This window comes from Ranitomeya variabilis, chromosome 1 (genome assembly GCF_051348905.1).
Source record: "Ranitomeya variabilis isolate aRanVar5 chromosome 1, aRanVar5.hap1, whole genome shotgun sequence".
Taxonomy (NCBI): Eukaryota; Metazoa; Chordata; class Amphibia; order Anura; family Dendrobatidae; genus Ranitomeya; species Ranitomeya variabilis.
In genome coordinates, this window is record NC_135232.1 from 1,012,726,676 (window position 1) to 1,012,741,675 (window position 15,000).

At 43.1% G+C, this 15,000-nt stretch overlaps 1 protein-coding gene across 1 annotated transcript in view; it reads left to right on the top strand.

Moving 5' to 3' along the window:
* Positions 1 to 15,000, top strand: part of NEIL3 (nei like DNA glycosylase 3) — a 54,453-nt gene that overhangs the window by 18,123 nt on the left and 21,330 nt on the right. The window contains exons 5-8 of the mRNA XM_077279541.1: positions 4,775 to 4,849; positions 4,993 to 5,159; positions 6,213 to 6,304; positions 12,387 to 12,756. Coding sequence (XP_077135656.1) covers positions 4,775 to 4,849; positions 4,993 to 5,159; positions 6,213 to 6,304; positions 12,387 to 12,756 — 704 coding nt within the window. The remainder of the gene's footprint in view (positions 1 to 4,774; positions 4,850 to 4,992; positions 5,160 to 6,212; positions 6,305 to 12,386; positions 12,757 to 15,000) is intronic.

A 15,000-nucleotide genomic window follows, 5' to 3' on the forward strand; every position in this document is an offset into this window, starting at 1 on the left:
TATATATATATATATATATATATATATATATATATATATATATATATATATATATATATATATATATATATATATATATATATGTATGTATGTATGTATGTATATATATATATATATATATATATATATATATATATATATATATATATATATATATATATATATATATATTGTATATATCCTCGAGTATAAGCCGAGATTTTCAGCCCAAAAAAATGGGCTGAAAGTGCCCCTCTTGGCTTATACTCGAGTCATGGAAGGCGGGGGGTCAGCGGGTGAGGGGGAGCGACGCCTGTCAAATACTCACCTGCTCCCAGTGCTCCTGTCGCGGTCCCCACATGTCCCACGGTCTTCGGGCGCTGCAGCTTCTTCCCCTGTTCAGCGGTCACTGGCACCGCTCATTAAAGTTATGAATATGGACTCCACTCCCATAGGGGTGGAGCCGCATATTCATTATTGTAATGAGCGATGCCATGTGACCGCTCACTACAGGAAGAAGCTGCCGCTCCCGGAGACCGCGGGACATGCAGGGACCGCGCCAGGAGCAGGTGAGTATGTCATATTCACCTTTCCGCGTTCCACCGCCGCCTCGTCTTCCGCATCCTCTGCAGTGACTGTTCAGGTCAGAGGGCACGATGTCGTATTAGTGTGCGCGCGCGCGCCGCCCTCTGCCTGAACAGTCAGTGCGGAGAGACGGGACGCTGAGGAGCAGCGACGAGAGGGGGAGTATGTCATATATTTTTTTTTTTTTAGTGCAGCAGCAGTATTACATGTGGCACAATGCTATATGGAGCATCTGTGGGGCCATAAAGAACTGCATGGAGCATTATATGGGGCATCTATGGGGCCATAACTGCATGGAGCATTATATGGAGCATCTATGGGGCCATAACTGCATGGAGCATTATATGGGGCATCTATGGGGCCATAACTGCATGGAGCATTATATGGGGCTCCTGATTCAATATGGATATTCAAAAACACTTAACCTACTGATGTCTCAATTAATTTTACTTTTAGTGATATCTATTTTTATTTTTGACATTTACCCAAAAAAATTTTATGAAGGTTTTATGAACTGATGAGATGACACTCTTAATGGACCAGATGACCAGATGATGAGCCTGTGGCTGTATCAGTAACAGGCATAGACCTCGACATCGACTCAGAAGGTCAAAATGCCAACAAGGTGGAGTTGTGGTACTGCTATGGGCTGTTATTATTAAAAATGGGCTAATTGGTTGAAAGATAGACTCGAAATCAAATCCCAAACCTACTGACCATTTTTAGAAGACACTTTCTTCAAGCCGTGGTGCAGGAAAAAGTCTGCATCTTTCAAGGAAACCATGACTTTAATGCAGCACAATGCTCCATCACATGCACTGTAATACTCTACTGCTTGGCTGCCAGTAAAGACCTTAAAGGGAATCTGTCACCCCATTTTCTGCCTATAACCTAAGGCCACCGCCATCAGGGGCTTATCTACAGCATTCTACTGTATAATGCTGTAGATAAGCCCCCGATGTAACCTGAAAGATGAGAAAAACAAGTTAGATTATACTCACCCAGGGGCGGTCCGGTCCGATGGGCGTCAAGGTCCGGCGCCTCCCATCTTCATACGATGACGTCCTCTTCTTTGCTTCCTGTCACGGCTCCTACGCATGCATACTTTGTCTGCCCTGTTGACTGGACCGCGAGGCCCATTGGACTGCACCGGGACCGCCCCTGGGTGAGTATAATCTAACTAATCTTTCAGGTTACATCGGGGGGTTATCTACAGCATTACAGAATTCTGTAGATAAGCCCCTGATGGCGGTAGCCTTAGCTTATAGGCGAAAAATGGGGTGATAGGTTCCCTTTAAAAATGAAATAATAATGACATGGACCGTTCCTCACCTGTCCTGAACCCCACTGAGAACTTGTGGGCCCTTATTAAAACTGGAGATCTACTGTGACGAAAAACAGTCACCTATCTGACTAGTGTCTGGGGGTTGTGGTTTGTGCTGCCCAACACATTGTCAACACATTAAAGGGAACCTGTCAGCCCCCTCGGGTGTTTGTAACTAAAAGAGCCATCTTGTGCAGCACTAATGCTGCATTCTGACAAGGTGGCTTTTAGTTATGATGCCTGCACATGCTAAAATAAACGTTTATAAAATGTCCTCCCTCATACCCTGAAATCGCCAGGGAGATGGGTCTTTCCTTCCTAATCAGACGCAGCACAGCCGTGTCTCCAGGCCTGTGCGCGCCGGGCGCCGCCTCCTCTTGCTGCATTATCATCCCCGGCGCCTGCGCTGTAAGTACAAAGGGCAGCGCAACTGCGCACGCCTGAAAAAAAAAAACTTAATGCGCAGGCGCCATACGCAGGCCTTCAGGCCCACATATCGTGCTCATTATTCCAGGTACTACATGCATTGCATTTTCTCTTTCACATACTGCCATTGTATCACAGTAGCTTAGTTCAACTCACAGGCTCAGTAGTTAGCTCTGGCTTCACTATTTAGATGCTATGGTTCTTTCTTTCTTTGTATTTTATGTTGTCACGTGCTTATGTGCTCTTTTTTTGCAGCTCGATACACAGGATCTTATATAGGCGCAGTGTATATTGATACTTATAGTGTATATATTTCTGTTATAGGTATTCACCTTGTAGATATCCGCTGCACATTCACATCTAGCGCTACGGCCGAGCACCTTGGAAGTTTTCCTCATATTCTTCCTATTCCGTATCCTTCACGGTATCGAAGCTGCAGTAATGCTATATGCTAACGTACATGAGCAAATGTCTATATCACGTTTCATTCCTCCCTTATCCACGCTCACAGCCTATAGATTTTTCTAATTGGAACCTCCATGGCTTACGGAGCACTAGCATGGATTCTCGGCCGCCACAGTTGTCACCTTTAGCCTTCTGTTTGACGGAATTTGGTTACAGATAGAATTCATTGTGATTTTTGTTGTCTCTGACTGTGCATCATTCAGATTATCTCTTAAATCTGTTTGTGATTTTGTATATATTTCAGTTTTGATAAAGATTATTCTTATGAAGGTCTTGTGAATAGACCGAAAACGTTTAAAATCTTGGAACTGGATGCACAATAAAAGTAATGTTCAATTTTTTCTGCAAAACCATGAGTGCCAAGTTTTTTGCTAACAATAAAACATAAAAATAATCAATGTAAATTGAAATGTTTGTCACAAAATTTGGCCAATTCATGCATGCCCAACAACCAACGACAGTGGTCTCAAATCTGCTGGGTCCTAACGTGTCTAGTGTGAATACCTTTCTAAGACTGAAGTCGGAAATCCTGGGTAGATGTGAATACCTCTCTTCAAAGTCTGATTTTATGGGTAGGTACTCAGACATCGAAGAGCGGTATTCACATCTACCTAGGAATTCAGACTACAGTTTTAGAGAGGTATTCACACTAGACACGTTAGGACCCAGCAGATTTGAGACCACCTTGTTGTTGATTGTTCGGCATGCATGAATTGGCCAAATCATGTGCTAAGGGTCTCATTTTTTCCTAGTATCCAGAAGCAGTATTGCTATTCATATTTCATATATTTCACATAGACATGCTTTAGCACTACAGAGTGCAACTTTTTTTGTTTATTGTAAAGGAGGTATCCTGTTCACATTAGCTTGGAAGTGCCAGTCAGTTTTTTTTTTATCATGTGCTCAGGGTGAAATTGCTCTCATCTGTGAAGAGCACAGGGCTCTAATGTTGAATATGCCATTTTTGGTGTTCTCTGGCAAATGCCAATCGCCCTGCACGGTGTTGGGCTGTAAGCGCAACACACACTAGTGGGCGTCAGGCCCTTATACCACCCTCCTGAAGTATGTTTCTGACAATTTGAGCAGACACGTGGATGTTGCTGGCCTGTTGGATGTCATTTTGCAGGGCTCTGGCACTGTTCCTCCTTGCCCAAAGGAGGAAGTAGTGGTCCTGGTGCTGGATTGTTGCCCTTCTACGGCCCCCTTCACATCTCCTGGTATCTGCTCCCATGCTCTGGACACTGTGCTGAGACACACAGCTGTGGGTTGTAGCCTCATGCTTCTGAACCTCTAGGGTGAGCGCAATGACAATGCAAAAGTGACCAAAACTTGTCTTGCTAATTGTCTATCATTTCTACTGTTTTCTGTTTCATTTGCACAACAGCAGGATACATTTATTGACAATCAGTGTTGCTTCATAACTGGACAGGTTGAATTCACAGAAGAATTATTGTGTTGTTTTAAATATTCTTTTTATTTTATCTGATCCTGCTTACCCCTAGTCTCACTTTTGAAGCACTAGTGGATGGTGAGATATGGAGCCTGAAAGAGAGAAGTTCAAAACCTTGTTTCCCTTTTGCGCGCACAGTGTATTTTGACAATTTTGACTTGTTTGATTATAACTCTCACTTTAATTAGACACAAATTCTGCACACATAGGTATTCTCCTAAGAAAGACCAAACCTCATTTTTTACTTTCTTAAATATTCAGGTTTATTAACCTTTTGTATTGACCGACAGCATTGTAGTTGTTTAATAATAAAAATTAATCGTCGAAAATACAAATTGGCTAATGATTCTGCACACAGTGCATTTAAACTGTTTAATCTCCGACTGAAAAAGGTTGTTCCATTTAATAGCTGCAGATGGATTAAATAAATGTTAATCTTATAATTCTGATCTAGTATGTTGGAACAGTTATTTTTTTCGTTCTCAGGTTAAGTGTTGGGAAAAGTAGAAAAAAAAAAAAAACGTCTTTTGTGTCCTACATCATAGGCTGGTCTACTAACTGACAAGCAAGTGAGCCATTTGGTCAAAATGACACGGGACTTCACCATACTCTTTTATAAGGTAGTTATTGGGGTATATTCAGTGGGGTCATTTAGGCTGTGGCTACATGTGTTTATTTTTCTGTAGAGCTACTATCAGCTGTTCTTTTCCTCTGGATTGCAGGTCTTGGTTCATTCAGAAAAAATATATCTTGTGTTTTGCAGTGTAGAAAGAATGGCTCTGCGGTCTACCAACATTACAGGGTGTACAAAAAACCTGTCTGTAGCAAGTGTGGGACGAAAATTACAGTGTGTCGTCTGGGAGAAAACAATAGAATGACATACTTTTGCTCAAACTGCCAAAAGGATAAACCTGAACAGGATGATTTAAGGTACAGAACAGACCTTCTCGACTGTTGTAACCATCAAGATTGAATTAGAATGGAATTTTATTGGTCCAAAACGGGCTGAAAATACATTTCCAAAACTATTTTCTGACATTTAGTACACATCTGAATCCATAAACAATACTACTCTTGGACAATAATTCCATTTTGGTGATTTGTACCACCATCCTCACACAGACATGGTAAATACTACTGCAAAATTACAGGATTTATAGCTTTTATTTTTAAAACTGGTTGAAATGGTTCTTCATACTTATGACTGTTATCTGACCGCTAGGACCCCTCTGATCCAGAGATCCATACTTGCAAAACCTCAGAGAAAAACAAAACGAGCAAATACCCTGCAATAAATAAATAAATAAATAAATAGCAGTAGTACATGAAAATAACATGGGGCACTTACGGTAGTTAACATAATTTGATTGAAATAAAAACGTAAAAGCCATCCCATCGTGTCAAGGTGACCCTATTTGGGATGGTCCTAACCTCTAGTATTAAAGCCTTACCATATGTCAAACGACATAACTATGAATAAGGCCCTAGACCCCGACTAATGGACACCCAGCCAAGGGAAGCTTATATAAACGTAATGTCTAGCTCAAAGAAAAGGGAGTCTATGCAAAAACCTAAAGAGATGAACTGGAAAATAATTTGGTATGCATGCAACGTGCAGGCACATGTTCACCCTGACCATTAAACACGCAAACTAAGATAAAAACAAAATGAGCAAATACGCTGCTGTAAATCAGTACCAGTTAAATTACTAGGTGCCAAATATTTGATTGCTAATATCTTTGCAGTAGTCAAAATAAAAAAAAAAAGGTTTAATCTGCCCTTAGGCCACTGTTACATTGTGTATCCAGTTCAACATGAAACATTTGGGGAAAGGTCCTCAGACTTTCTTGTGAGAGGGTTCAGAATGTTCAGATAAATAGATGTATTCATAATTTGGAAAGTGAACGCATACTTTAGTACTTATGCTGTGTGTTCTTTCTTAATTTTTTTTTTTTATTATTTTCTTCTACTTTTGTCCAAAAGGGAAGAGGAAGATTGGGCATGTGAAGTTTGCACTCTCATTAATAAACCATCAGACAACAATTGTGATGCCTGCCTTACTCCTAGGCCAGAAGGTGTGTAGGTCTTATTGTGTACAGAATGCTTTTTGATCATATATGGTCTGTCCTGTGGATGGGTGATTTACTGTTATTTATGGGACAACACCTTTAATAGTTGACAAAATCAAAGTAATTATTGGCATAAGGTTTACATTTTGGATATAAATTACACTTGTCAAGAGGAGATGGCAGTCTCTATTAACCCCTGCACTACATTTGAAGTAAGTTTGTCATGGTCGGTAAGGGGTACCTGAAAAATGACCTAAATTTACATCATGAGGGCACAGGAGCAGAGTTGTCATGATCGCCGCTGGAAGCTCTGTTTAAGTCTGGTTTAACATTTGCAGACGAGGGCTTTGCGGAGGGCTGCATAGTTCCTCTGTTAAGCCTCACCCACTGCCGCGCCTCTTCGGCTCCGCCTACGTCGCCATGCGTCCTGCGTACCCCATCTTTAACATTGGCTCCGCAGGCCATGCAGATTTATTTGGATGCCTTTGCATGCGTCGTTTTGTCGCTGCGCCGACCTGTGTTGAACGCAACATGATGCATTTTGTTGCGGTCAGCGCAGTATCAAAACGACTCATGCGGAGGCATCCGCATACATCCGCATGGCCTGCGTACCCAGTGTTAAAGATGGGGTACGCAGGATGCATGCCGACGTAGGCGGAGCTGAAGGAAGAGGCGCAGCAGTGGGCGGGGCTTAACGGAGGAACTACGCAGCCCTCCGCAAAGCCCCCGTCCGCAAATGTGAAACTAGCCTAAGTGAAAGCCGTGCTCCAGCTGTCACAGCCAGGAGCCGTGTGAGCACTGTCCCAGGGCATTTAATGCCCCAGATGCTGTGATCAGTAGAGATTGCAGTATTTAGAAGGTTGGGAGAGGGAGGTGGCTCCCTCTCCCTTACAAACGCCCCCCTTCCCCATGACATCATTGTGAGGGCCCCATCATTTATATGACTACCTCCTGGTCTACCAGCTACGGCAGCCTGCTTGGACCGTACCAGAAGCATGGTCTAAGGAGGGCTTCTGTCGGTGCAACACTGACAGGTTTAATGCATTGCAATGCATTATATCAGCAATCAAGGTCATAAAAGTTAAAGTCCAATAGAGAGACTAAGTAAATAAAAAATAGATAAATAATTGTACAAATGTTTGTAAAAAATATCACAAAATAAAAAAACCATAAAATACATATTAAAAATAAACCAAAAAAATACACATTTGTTATCACCGCATCTAGAACAACCCGATCTATCACACTGTCACTTTTAACCCCTTCAGTAAACACCGTAAAAAAAGGGGTAAAAAAACCCCACTGCTTTTTCATTATACTGCCAAAAAAAGGTGGAATAAAATGCAATTAAAAAGTCCAACGTAAATAAAAATGGTATTGCTGAAAACATCTGGTATAGCAAAAATCTAGTCACCATACAGCTCCGTTATCAAATAAATAAAAAAAGCTATAGCTCTGAAAATAGAGCAATGTAAAAACAATTCTTTTTTTCTATAAACGTTTGTGTAAAAAGTACTAAACCATTGAAAAAAAATATTTAAATGTGGGATCTCTTTAATTGTACTGAACTGAGGAATAAAGTTGTCTTATCACTTTTACCACATGGTGAACAGTGTCTTTTAGTGTGTGAGAACAACCAAACAAACTATATAAATTTGGTTTCACTGTGATCTCACCGACCCAAAGAATAAAGTTGTATAATCAATTATACCGCACGAGGAATGATGTAAAAAATGAAACCAATTCATCATCTGCTGTTGATTTGTTCATTCTGCCTCACAAAGATCGCAGTGAGGCTCGGCTCACATTTATCCTGCGCTGAGCGTTTACCCCGGGTTTTCTGTGTAAATCTCTGAAATACGTGATTCAGACGGAACCCCTGATGGAACATTTCCTATGATGAGGCAGATGGAGGCACACAGCGACAACATAGGACAGACTGAGTCCAGAGTAACTCTGCTGCCTTATTACAGTGAATGGATCCTTCGGGATTTCATTTGATTCGTGCCATTTGGAGATTTAGAAACCCCAAAGTAAGTGCTCAGCGTAGAGGACCGAATAAATGTGACCAATAATGTTATTATTATTACTATTTATTATTATAGCGCCATTTATTCCATGGCGCTTTACATGTGTGGAGGGGTATACATAAAAACAGGTACAATAATGTTGAACATCACAAGTCACAACTGGTACAGGAGGAGAGAGGACCCTGCTCGCGAGGGCTCACAATCTACAAGGGATGGGTGAGGATACAGTAGGTGAGGATAGAGCTGGTCGTGCAGTGGTTTGGTCGATCGGTGGTTACTGCAGGTTGTAGGCTTGCCGGAAGAGGTAGGTCTTCAGGTTCTTTTTGAAGGTTTCGATGGTAGGTGAGAGTCTGATATGTTGTGGTAGAGAGTTTCAGAGTAGGGGTGATGCGCGAGAGAAATCTTGTATGCGATTGTGGGAAGAGGAGATAAGAGGGGAGTAGAGAAGGAGATCTTGTGAGGATCGGAGGTTGCGTGCAGGACAGTACCGGGAGACGAGGTCACAGATGTATGGAGGAGACGGGTTGCGGATGGCTTTGTATGTCATGGTTAGGCTTTTGTGCTGGAGTCTCTGGGTAATGGGGAGCCAGTGAAGGGATTGACAGAGGGGAGAGGCCGGGGAATAGCGGGGGCACAGGTGGATTAGTCGGGCAGCAGAGTTTAGAATAGATTGGAGGGGTGCGAGAGTGTTTGAGGGGAGGCCACAGAGCAGGAGGTTACAGTAGTCGAGGCAGGAGATGATGAGGGCATGGACTAGGGTTTTTGCAGATTCTTGGTTTAGGAATGTACGGATCCGTGAAATATTTTTGAGTTGAAGGCGGCAGGAAGTGGAAAGGGCTTGGATATGCGGTTTGAAGGAGAGATCAGTGTCAAGGATTACCCCGAGACAGCGAGCTTGTGGGACTGGGGAGAGTGGGGAGAGTGGGCAGCCGTTTACTGTAATGGATAGGTTCGTTGGGGGGTCGCGTGAGATGGGGGAAAGACAATGAATTCTGTTTTGTCCATGTTAAGTTTTAGAAATCTAGCGGAGAAGAAGGATGAAATAGCGGATAGACATTGAGGGATTCTGGTTAGTAGGGTGGTGATATCTGGTCCAGAGATGTAGATCTGTGTGTCATCAGCATAGAGGTGATACTGAAAACCGTGAGATTCTATGAGCTGTCCCAGGCCAAAAGTGTAAATAGAGAAGAGCAGGGGCCCTAGAACTGAACCTTGTGGGACTCCGACAGATAGGGGGCGAGGTGAGGAGGTGGTGTGTGAATGGGAGACCGTGAATGTTCGGTCAGTTAGGTATGATGAGATCCAGGATAGGGCCAAGTCTGTGATGCCAAGGGATGAGAGGGTCTGTAGTAATAGGGAAATGGTCCACTGTGTCAAAGGCAGAGGACAGGTCGAGGAGGAGAAGGACAGAGTAGTGTCGCTTGCTCTTGGCGGTTAAGAGGTCATTGGTGACCTTAGTTAGGGCAGTTTCAGTGGAGTGGTGTGACCAGAAGCCTGATTGTAAGCGGTCCAAAAGGGAGCAGGAAGATAGATGGGAGGGCATTTCAAGATGGACGTGTTGTTCCAGTAGTTTTGAGGCATATGGGAGAAGTGATATAGGGCGATAGCTAGATACAGAGGATGGGTCAAGAGAGGGCTTTTTGAGGATAGGTGTGATTGAGGCATGTTTAAAGCTTGAGGGGAAAACACCAGTTACTGTAAAATGTTCCCAATAAAAGGTTCAACTTAAACCACACATGTCCGTTATCGGTAAATGGAAATATAGGTGTTTATATGTTACTGTTAGTATAAGTCTCTGGAAAAACGCCATGGATCCTCACTTCCCAAAAATATTTAGAATTGAGTCCTCGGTGGTTGATACCTTTTAATGGTAAAGATGGTAACTAGTGATGAGCGAATAAAATCGTTACTCGAGATTTCTCGAGCACGCTCGGGGGTCCTCTGAGTATTTTTTAGTGCTCGGAGATTTAGTTTTTCTTGCCGCAGCTGAATGATTTACATCTGTTAGCCAGCATAAGTATATGTGGGGGATGCCTGGTTGCTAGGGAATCCCCACATGTACCTATGCTGGCTAACAAATGTAAATCATTCAGCTGCGGCAAGAAAAACTAAATCTCCGAGCACTAAAAAATACTCGGAGGGCCCCCGAGCGTGCTCGGGAAATCTCGAGTAACGAGTATATTCCCTCATCACTAATGGTAATAAATTGTTACCATCTCTTCAGTTACCAATTAAAAGGTATCAGCCACTGAGGACTTTCAATTCTAAATATTTTTTTATCTACTGTCTAACACTGTACAAAGATATACGGTACCGTATTTTGCGGTTTATAAGACACAGTGGATTATAAGACGCACCCCAAATTTTGAGGAGAAAAATAAGACAAAAAAACTTTTTTTAATAAAATGGTGGTGCTTCTTACAATTTAGGTGTCTTATTACTTACTGAGGGTGGTGGCAGCGGTGAAGCGGGGTCCCAAGGTCGCTGCTGAAGGAGGCAAGAGTGGCACTTCAGATGTTCGGTGGTGCGGTGGCTCCGCTGACATTTTGTGAAAGCCCAGAGCCCCCGCACTGTTTACTATGCATTTACTCTGGGAAAATGGCTGCCTGGGTGGCGCATGCGCAGATGGAGATCTTGGTGCCAAGATCTCCATCTGCGTCGCATCCGCATCCATTTTCCTGGAGACATCACATAGAGGCAGGAGCGGATGGCGATATCGGCTTTCCTCCATCTGCGCTGAGTTAGAAGCCGGACACCGGAAGAAGAATGGCGGCTGCCATATGCCGCCGCCACCGTACCCCACCACCGCAGGACCACCGCTCACTGCCGCACCACCGCAGGACCACCGCTCACTGCCGCACCACCACCGCAACACCCCCAGCTCCGGGCCCCGCAGCATTGACTCCTCTGTAAGAACAGTATTCGGTTTATAAGATACACCAGCATTTTCCCCCTAATTTTGTGGAACATAAAAGTGCATCTTATAATCCAAAAAATACGGTATATCTTTTCTGTATCAGTTCCTTAAAAGAAATCCAGTTACTTCTGCTCTGCCACATCCAAATGTCCCTCTTCCTTCTGAGCCAAATGTTTGGCATATTTGTAGGGATAAGAGCCCTCCTTATTTTCAGGTGCGTATCTCCAGATGCTGAAACTGGGAATAATATACTGGGCACTACAAAAGCAGATTTGTAATTTTAACTTGGCAACATCCATTGCTCCTCGTTTCTTAAAAATGCCCATGGAGTCGAAAGCATCACTATACCTGTAGATAAATTCCCAGAGGGGTGAAGTTTCCAAAACGGGGTCACTTGAGGGGGAATTCTGCTCTTTTGGCACTTTAGGGCTCCGTATATGGAGTTTACAAACCATTCTACAATGATTTGTTCTCCAAGAATCAAATAGCACTCCTTCCCTCACGAGTCTCACAGTATGACAAAGTAGTACTGTACAGGCACAAATGGGTTAAGAAATTATGCTGATGACATGTAGCAAATGTTATATATGTTATTTTGTACAGATTGTAACTGGTTTGATGATCTAAAAGACGAAAGTTTTAAAATTGATAGATGCTTCTAAATTTTCACCAAAATTGTTATATTTTCACAAATAAACACAAAAATAATCTACCTTAATTTACAACTAACACAATGTACAATGTGTCATGAAAAAAACAGTCTCAGAATCAGTGGGATCATTTGAAGCGTTAGTTATTTTCACATAGTGACACTGGTCAGAATTGTAAAATTTGGCCTGATCAGGAAGGCGAAAACAGGTTTGGGGGTGAAGGGGTTAACACAGGGAAGTTATAAACCTTTCATTGGTGCATACTATGAGGAAGTAAAAAGGTTTTCTTTTACATTACTGATAGACCCTGATGTAATTCAGGAAAAAGTATGGAGAAAACGGTGTTTATTTTATTTTTTATTTACTTAATATAAAACTATTCCTGAAAAACCAAGAGCTGTGATCAATAATGAAAGGCATGAGGGCAGGTGATCTGATGTGCTCGGGTGTAATATTGTTATATAATTCTTCAATGTTTTTTTCTTTTCAAGCTCCCAGAAACCTAGGCAATGAAGATGACGCCTCTGACTCGGGCTTGATTAAATATCCGTGTAATAATTTTCGAACACCGCTATCTGAAGTGAAGATTAATAGAAAAACAGCTTTTGGATTTACAACATTGGTGTTGAGCGATTTCAGTCCGAAAAGTAATACAATTACAGAACCGCTGAGTACTCCTATGTCTCCAGCAAGCATCTCTTCTAGTACACATCACAACAAGGTGTCCAGTAAGAGAAGAAGCAGTGGGAATGAAGACTGGACAGTGAATGCCGCAAATTGCACCAGTTCATTCACTCAACAAAAGAAGAAACAGAAGACTGAACACCCCTCACCAAGTAGCAATCCAATCTTGTCTGTAAGGTAATGCTCTCCACTCTGGTATGACAATCTGTTGTTTCTTATGTCTCTCCCTAGCCTGGAGTGACATAAGTGTTTTTAAATGGAGATGAAGACAGGAAGTGAAAACAAAAAAAATTGCTTTCATGATTTTGTCTTAACATCCCCTCAGCATCTCCTTCTCCTACTGCTATTGAAATCTCACACTGCCCAGTACAAACTGAAGCTGTAAGTCAGGCTGGGTGAGCAGAGATGGGGTTCAGCTCATGAAAAGCATAAGCTGTTTGTTCTGGTAAAATTACTGACGTAATGATGGAAACCTGATGGATCCCTTCACAGTAAATGGGTCCATAAAGCATCACTGCTGTCCAGCTATGTCTTTCTATCCTGTAACTGCAGAAATCAAGAAATACTAATGCAAATGTGTTCTCTCCAAGACACTAACTTACATTTCAGGATTATATAGCCATTCTAACATGGATTTCCAAATCAAGAAATCTATGTCCTTTCCAATCTCAGTACCCATAAATGGAGTGGGCTCAGGAGTTGAGCCCACATCATATCGGTCAGTTACTGACTATGTTATATAGCCACCCTGTAACAGCATCAATTGCTGATGGACCGGAAAAATTGGCACATACAAATAATCATCTCCAGTTTCTGTTGAAGAAAGAAACACACCAGTTTCCATAGCTGCGACCACTGATCAGAACAAATCCATTCCGAAAAGTCAAAGTGGAACCCAGCTGTTCAGATTTCTTAAATCTAAAATAGGACGCACCGAGCTGTCTTTTTAGGGATAACTAATAGGTTTAAATAAAACCCCTTGAAGCGTTCTAAAGTGGGCACACTTATAATCAGCCATGCTTGAAGCAGGGAGGTTATCGACTGGAGGAAACTGTCTTCCAAGCTGAGCACTCAGGAGGGCGAGAGCAAAAGAAACGATCATGAGGTAGAGCAGTGAACTCTATTCTGTAACCCAAAAAAATGACCTTGCTGACCCAAAGATCGCTGACTGCTCCAGCCACGCCTCCTGAAAAAGGAGGAGGCGGAGACCCACTTGCGAAGAAACCCCAAGAGAAGGCCGCCTGTCAAGCATCGACCCTCCTACCACCCCTGGACCCAGCGGGTCATCTGATGAGTGTCTGTAAAGGTAGCTCTCCTGGGAGACCTTGGTCTAACCTGCCGACCTGACTCAAACGGTGCAGGAAACTAGCATAAGAGACGGACCTGCAAGGCCCCATGCCTCCGAAAAGGAAGGCTGGCCCTGGACTGAGGTGGCAGAGTGCTTCCACCTATTGTTGCATCTGAAATGATCTTGTCTAACCTGGTCCCAAATAAGCGAGACCCTTAGAAGGGTAGACGCATTAAAGATTTCTTTCGCCCTCGATACTTTCAGCTACAGCATGCGGCGAATTGCAGCGCAATTGCTTGCCTCCTGGGCAGAGAACTGTGCCACATCCATGGTTGCTGACCAGAGATCCTTCCATGCCTGTGTAATCCCAGATCCTTGGAACCGGCAACAAACTTTGTCGCAAATGCCTAGCCCATGCTGTTATCGCCTTAGAAACCCAAGTACCAGAAAAGGTTGAACAAAGGGCAAAACCTTCTGCCTCAAACTGGACCTCACCACAGACTCTATACGCCTGTCCGAGAGATCCTTAATTGCTGCAATCTTGGCAAGAAGGAGAGTGGTCAATTTAGATAAACAAGATACCAGAGTACTGTATGTACAGTACCACCGGTGGAGTAGACCAAGCAGCCACCAGCTCTGCTGGTATACAACACCTCCAGATGGCTAGGCTTCTGAAAGTCTGGAAGGGGAAAAGGAATCTCTGCACCTCCCCTATGACTGTGACCAGGACAAGGAAGTATCCCATGGTTGTTTGGACTGCTTTTATGACAGGCCATATTGGTATGGGGTGGTTGGAGGATCTGACCAGTTACATCGGCAGTCGGAGCTCCCGAGGCAGCAGTAGTCACCAGCAATCATTCCACAGCAGTAACCAGCGTCCTGGACATCCTGGTTAATCCGGCTACAGGCTTTTCCTAATCATGAGCCCAGGCAGGGGGGCTACATTCTCCTCAGCTGTTAAAGAGGTTTCCTGAGCAGTTTCCAGCAAGGAGGCAGTAGAGGTATAAGACGGACAATAGACCACAGACTGACTATTGGAAGACTTACTATTACAAGTCCCACAAGGGTAATAAGTGACCAGCGCTATTGGGCATGCACGGTCCTCTCTGGACTCAGACATTGTGTGTGTGAAA